This window comes from Physeter macrocephalus, chromosome 7, assembly GCF_002837175.3.
Source record: "Physeter macrocephalus isolate SW-GA chromosome 7, ASM283717v5, whole genome shotgun sequence".
Classification (NCBI taxonomy): domain Eukaryota; kingdom Metazoa; phylum Chordata; class Mammalia; order Artiodactyla; family Physeteridae; genus Physeter; species Physeter macrocephalus.
In genome coordinates this window covers 34,775,510-34,782,757 of record NC_041220.1, presented here as the reverse complement: position 1 = coordinate 34,782,757, position 7,248 = coordinate 34,775,510, and the positions used below count along the sequence as shown (strand labels likewise).

Below are 7,248 nucleotides of genomic sequence, written 5' to 3'. Positions count from 1 at the left end.
AACATTTAGAGAAGAGCTAACACCCATCCTTCTCAAACTCTTCCAAAAAATTGCAGAGGACGGAACACTCCCAAACTCATTCTATGAGGCCACCATCACCCTGATACCAAAACCAGACAAAGATACTACAAAAAAAGGAAATTACAGACCAATATCACTGATGAATATAGATGCAAAAATCCTCAACAAAATACCAGCAAACAGAATCCAGCAACACATTAAAAGGATCATACACCATGATCAAATGGGATTTATCTCAGGGATGCAAGGATTCGTCATTATATGCAAATCAATCAGTGTGATACACCATAATAACAAATTGAAGAATAAAAACCATATGATCATTTCAATAGATGCAGAAAAAGCTTTTGACAAAATTTAACACCCATTTATGATAAAAACTCTCCAGAAAGTGGGCACAGAGGGAACCTACCTCAACATAATAAAGGCCATATATGACAAACCCAGAGCAAACATCATTCTCAATGGTGAAAAACTGAAAGCATTTCCTCTAAGATCAGGAACAACATGAGGATGTCCACTCTCACCACTATTATTCAATACAGTTTTGGAAGGCCTAGCCACATCAATCAGAGAAGAAAAAGAAATAAAAGGAATATAAATTGGAAAAGAAGAAGTAAAACTGTCACTGTTTTCAGATGACATGATACTATACATCGAGAATCCTAAAGATGCCACCAGAAGACTACTAGAGTTAATCAATGAATTTGGTAAAGTTGCAGGATACAAAATTAATATGCACAGAAATCTCTTGCATTCCTATACACTAATGATGAAAAATCTGAAAGAGAAACTAAGGAAGCTCTCCCAGACTATACTACAAAGCTACAGTAATCAAAACAATATGGTACTGGCACAAAAACAGAAGTATAGATCAATGGAACCAGATAAAAAGCCCAGAGATAAACCCACACACCTATGGTCAACTAATCTATGACAAAGGAGGCAAGGATATACAATGCAGAAAAGACGGTCTCTTCAATAAGTGGTGCTGGGAAAACTGGACAGATACATGTAAAAGAATGAAATTAGAACACTCCCTAACACCATACACACAAATAAACTCAAAATGGATTAAAGACCTAAATGTAAGGCCAGACACTGTAAAACTCTTAGAGGAAAACAAAGGAAGAACCCTCTTTGCCATAAATCACAGCAAGATCTTTTTTGATCCACCTCCCAGAGTAATGGAAATAAAAACAAAAATAAACAAATGGGACCTAATGAAACTTAAAAGCTTTTGCAAAGCAAAGGAAACTACAAACAAGACGAAACAACAACCCTCAGAATGGGAGAAGATATTTGCAAACGAATCAACGGACAAATGATTAATCTCCAAAATATATAAACAGCTCATGCAGCTCAATATTTAATAAACAAACAACCCAATCCAAAAATGGGCAGAAGACCTAAATAGACCTTTCTCCAAAGAAGACATACAGATGGCCAAGAAGCACATGAAAAGCTGCTCAACATCACTAATTATTAGAGAAATGCAAATCAAAACTACATGAGGTATCAACCTCACACCAGTTAGCCAGATCATGGAAGCAACCTAAATGCCCATCGACAGACGAATGGATAAAGAAGATGTGGTACATATATGCAATGGAATATTACTCAGCCATAAAAAGGAACGAAATTGGGTCATTTGTGGATGACCCACATCTAGAGACATGGATGGATCTGGAGTCTGTGATACAGAGTGAAATAAGTCAGAAAGAGAAAAACAAATATCATATATTAACGCATATATGTGGAACCTAAAAAAATGGTACAGATGAACTGGTTTGCAGGGAAGAAATAGAGACACAGATGTAGAGAACAAACGTATGGACACCAAGGGGGGATAGTGGCAGGGGGATGGTGGTGGTAGGATGAACTGGGAGATTGGGATTGATGTGTATACACTAATATGTATAAAATGGATGACTAATTAAGAGCCTGCTGTATTAAAACATAAATAAATTCAAAAAAAGAAAACTCAGAATAGGGGTTATGGAGGGAGCAGGATGGTTATCTGTTTTATATATAGATTTATATATAAAGTTATTATATATTCAGAGAAAAATAATATCGCACCTAAAATGTTACTTACATTCATTCACTCAATAAATATTACCATGGATTTGGTGTTGGGCATTACTCTAGGGGCTGGAATGCCTTTATATATATATAGAGAGAGAGAGAGAGAAATAGATACAGATACAGATATATCAATATATATATATATAAAGAGACATATATGTCATTATATCTATATCTTAATTTACTATTCCATAGGATATATTCATCTTTCATTTTACTATTTAATGCCAAACTTTTCAAAAGTAGTTGTACAAATTTATACACTGATCAGCAGTGTATAAGAGTTCTTATTAAGTCTTTGTAATGTAGAGGGTAAAAAATACCATCCCACATCAGTCTAAATTTGCATTTTCCTGTTTTCTAATGAGACTGGAAGTCTTTTCAGATTTAATTGGCCACTCCTGTTTCCTCTGCTGTAAAATGGCGTTCATGTTATTTGCTCTTTTTAATTGGGTTCTTGGTGTATAGGAGGTCTTCATATTTTCTAGATGTGTACCCTTTGTCAGCCCCTGTAATGCAGTTCCTTCTCCCCAGTTTGTAACTTGTCTTTTCAGTCTTTGGGTGAATAGAAATTCTAAATTTCAGAGTAATTTAATTTATCCATCTTTTCGTCATAATTTATGATTTTTTATCTTTAAGAAGTTATTTCATACCTAAGGTCATCTGGAAACTTTTCCACCCTTCTGTCAAAATGTACTGCCCTCAGAGCTCTCCTTTGACCAGTCTTTGACAGTCTGTTCTCCAGAAGAGACCTGAAATTCATTCACACTGGCAGAGGTTACTGAGAACAGGTCAGTTTTAGAAAACATTTTTATGTAAATAGGAATCAAATGCGAACTAGCCTGTAATAATTTACTTTACTTCTTTTTTCTAGCTGTAATTTTCATTGACTCTAGTGACTTACAGGAAAGAGATTTGGTCCTGAAATCAAACTCCATTCATGTAAGGTCAACACTGGTTATAACTTTAATTAGCATAATTTGACCTTTTCTTAGTCGATACTTACACAAATCAGTTTATCATTTTAAAGCTTGTTTTAAAAGTGATTGCAATGCAAAACTTGTCTGTCTAGACATAGAGAAAGAAGTCAGTATGAATTAGTGGAAGTCTGTATTAAGAATGAACAAATTTTTAGTGTAATACTGTTAATTTGAATGGTGCTAACCAATGAATAATTTGGAACAAATTAGGTGCCTTCTTGTTGCTTGAAAAATGTGTTCATTTTAGAAGCACAGAATCATGGAGGTGTAAAGGGACCCTTAAAGGTTCTTCTGAGGTGATCCATTAGGCAGAGGAGTTCCTTCTGCAGCATCTCTGCCCTTGGATTGAAGGCCTTGTCAAGGCAGGCAGTGTTGATAAACCGTGTTCATGCATTCTTGTCAACAAAATTTATTTGCTTAGCACACACCTTTTTTTCACTGTGCAAAGGTAGACTTCACATCAGCTTCTACCTTTGAAAAGGAAAAAAACTCTAGGTTTCTTGTTTCACTCACAGCACTTCTCTGACATCAGATGTGTTGGGATTTTTTCCCCCACACGACCAAGTCTCTGATCTTCTGGACACTAGCTGGGTGTCCTACAATTCGGTTCAGTTCTGACACTGTGGACCCCCCTCACCACCACCTTTAGACACCATTCGAAAGTCCAAGTCATCACCTGTGCTTCTGACCAACCAGCTATAAGTCGAAGGTTCCCACAACCCCCTTCTCAGCTTCAGTCATTTCCTAGAGCAGCTCACAGAGCTCAGGAAACAGTTTACTTATTATATTACCAGTTCATTACAAAAAATATTAAAGGATACAGACGCAGAGGTCCATAGGGCAAGGTCTGGAAGGGTCCTCAGCACAAGAGCTTCTGTCCCCATTGGGCTTGGGGTGCACCACCCTCCCGGCTTGTGGATGGGTCAGCCAACCCAGAAGCTGTCCAAACCCCCCACTGTAGGGATTTTTACGGAGGCTTCATTGCATAGGCACAGCTGATTAAATCGTTGTCCCGAGGTTGGTGGAGGGTGAGGGTGAAAATTCCCACTCTCTAATCACAATTTAGTTCCCCTGGCAACCAGCCCCAAGCTGTGGTTATCTAGGGGCTTTCCAAAAATCTCCTCATTAACATAAAGGCAGGTGCAGTTGAAAAGGGCTTGTTGTGAATAACAGAAGACACTCCATTCACCTTTAATAGCTCTGGGGCTATTTCAGGAACAGAACCAGAGACCAGATATTACAACAGAAGATGCTTCCTAGGCTCTTATCACTTAGGAAATTAATAAGGGTTTTAGGAGCTCTGTGCCTGGAATGGGATGAAGACCAAGTATTTACTTCTCATTGTGAATCACTGTATCACAATCTTACTTCTTATAAGTTCCAAATCAGGGGGTTCTAACTAAATGAAATTTTATTTTACTAAAAAAAGTCAATGTTGTTTGAAGGTTTAACCATCAAATAGGTAAACTTAAATTCCACTGAAATCGAATGAGTACTTATCCTGTGTCAGACAGTGTGCTAGGTAGTATCTCATTTCATTTAACCCTTACAACAGCACTACAAATGCAGTTTGGTAATGGCATCCCTGATAAACGGATAAAGACCTTGGCCAGTGAAGTTAGAAGTAACCCGCGCCTGGTGTCACAAAGAAAACTAGGAAGTGGTACAACTGGGACTGGCACGCGCGTGCCTCCTGATTCCAGAGCTCTTTCTGGTAATTTCTGTAAAAGAACAGTACTAGTAATGGGGATATTTTACTAATGACCTAGGTGAATAACAAATAAAAATTTGGGGAGGTTGTGACCAGTATCAACTATGCCTAATGCACCTCTTCCCAGAAAATTGGAAGTAAAAGTTCTCAAAGATACTGTATGTACCCCTAAACTGCACTTAGGTCTTGGGCCTGGTTAGTAGCAGTTTTGCATCGCTTGTTTGTTTGAGTCTCTGTTCCCTAGCTGCTTTCTCAATTAATTTCTTTCCTGTATCACAGCCATGTTTTAGCCTTTCTTCATTCTAGGCCTATCCTCCTCCCTCTGATTTTCCTCCTTTTCACTGTTTTCTAGACCCTCATTCATTCCTAGGAAAGCACATTCTTAACCTTTTCCCTTTTTTAAAAAAAATAAATTTATTTATTTATTTTTGGCTGCGTTGGGTCTTCGTTGCTGCACGCGGGCTTTCTCTAGTTGCGGCAAGCGGGGGCTACTCTCTGTTGCGGTGCGCGGGCTTCTCACCGGGGTGGCTTCTCTTGTTGCGGAGCACAGGCTCTAGGTGCACGGGCTTCAGTAGTTGTGTCTCACGGGCTCTAGAGTGCAGGCTCAGTAGTTGTGGCGCACAGGCTTAGTTGCTCCGTGGCATGTGGTATCTTCCCACACCAGGGATCAAACCCGTGTCCCCTGCATTGGCAGGCGGATTCTTAACCCCTGCACTGCCAGGGAGGTCCCTTTATTTTATTTTATGTAATAAACATTTCTTTTTTTAATATATTTATTTTATTTAGTTGCGGCATGTGCGCTCCTTAGTTGCGACTCACCAGCTCCTTAGTTGTGGCATGCGAACTCTTAGTTGTGGCATGCATGTGGGATCTAGTTTCCTGACCAGGGATCAAACCCGGGCCACCTGCATTGGGAGCACAGAGTCTTAACCACTGTGCCACCAGGGAAGTCCCTTTAACCTTTTTCAGGGATGCACCTCTTTTGCTGCATAATGAAACACCACTACTTAGTGGCCTATTACACCAGTGATTTATTATTTCCCACCATTGCCTAGGTATGGGATAGGTGGATTCTTCCTGTTTCACTTTCAGCTACAATGCCTGCTGGGCACTGGGAGAGCTGGAATGACTGGGCCTCTGTCCCCATGGGCTTTCATCCCAAAGGGAGGCTACACAGGGTTTCCTCATAACTTGGCGACGCCAGTCCCAGAGCGCCAGCACTTGCTTATCAGGTCTCATTTTCTAAAGTTACAGGCCAAGCTTATTTTCATCGTAGAATCCTCCCAAGAGTGTGGATTTAGAGGGCTGATTGGGGCCATTATTGTAACAGTTATTATAATAATATACTTTGCTCACCTCCTAATTGCCTTCTAGAAACCTGCTTTTCCTATCATTATCCTGTTTCCTTAATAATTGCCCCTGGGTGGAGGTTCATCATCCTTTGAAATATCCCCCCTTATCTCAGCACCAGAGGGCAGGGCAGTTAGAGTTCTCCCATCCCGATGTTCTCGTTCAGCCTTTCTTGAAAAAACCCTCTTCTCCCCACAAGTGCCTTTTTTTTTTTTTTTTAAGTTAACAAGATGTATTTTTACTACCCATTTATCATATTAACCATCATTTTTACTGCACTCTGCCTTACTTAGCCTTATATCCTTGTATCCCTAGTACTGTGCCTGATGCATAGTGTTAGGCATCAGGTTTTGTTGTCATCCTTGTACCTGGTACCAAAGGTTTTCATTTAGGAAAGTTGCAGGCCTTAAATTTCTGACCAAGTGAATTCAAGGTGTTTTTTTTAGCTTGTACAGACATTTTTAGTCTCTGACCCTCTTAAACTGTCTCCCTGCCAGAAACTTTCTTATCTTTGTCAGAGAAAGAGGAAAAAATCCCTTTTATTTTTTAAACAACTTTAGTTGAATCAGCAGCTCCAGATGCCCTAAATGTTAACCCAGCTTCTTCGCAAGGCTTGAGATATTCATTCCCTGGAGTCAGTACTTATTTGGTTTCTTGCCTACCTCCTCCTTTTTCCACCCCAAGACTGTAAGCTCATGAGGGAAGGAATTTCTTTCTGTATCTCCTAGAACAGTGCCTGGCACTTAGAAGGTACTTAAGGTCTGTTGAATGAACAAATGAATGGAATAAAAAGTTATCTAAGATACTTTAAGTAAAAATCTGTTACTGAAAGTGTGCATGGTGCAATCCATTTATGTTTTAAAATATTGTATATAAGCCTAGAAAATTTCTCAATGGATACACGATGAAATGTTAACAGTGCTTCTCTCAGGCGAGAATAAATGCAGAGTGGATCAGGAGATTTTACTTTATAATCTTGAGCATATGCCATTTTTATAACATTTTAATTTTTTTTTTTTTTTTTTTTTTTTGTGGTATGTGGGCCTCCCTCTGCTGTGGCCTCTCCCGTTGCGGAGCACAGGCTCCGGACGCGCAGGC

General features: G+C 39.3%; 1 protein-coding gene across 7 annotated transcripts in view; it reads left to right on the top strand.

Moving 5' to 3' along the window:
- The window catches only part of ARFIP1 (ARF interacting protein 1), a 130,590-nt gene that overhangs the window by 120,240 nt on the left and 3,102 nt on the right, over positions 1–7,248 (top strand). The window contains exon 10 of one of the 7 annotated variants that reach the window (XM_028491792.2): positions 2,749–3,823. The exons of the other annotated variants lie outside the window; for them this stretch is intronic. Within the exon in view, the coding sequence (XP_028347593.1) occupies positions 2,749–2,766 (18 nt within the window). The 3' untranslated portion in view covers positions 2,767–3,823. Of the gene's footprint in view, positions 1–2,748; positions 3,824–7,248 lie in introns of those variants that run through there. 7 annotated transcript variants of the gene reach the window in all.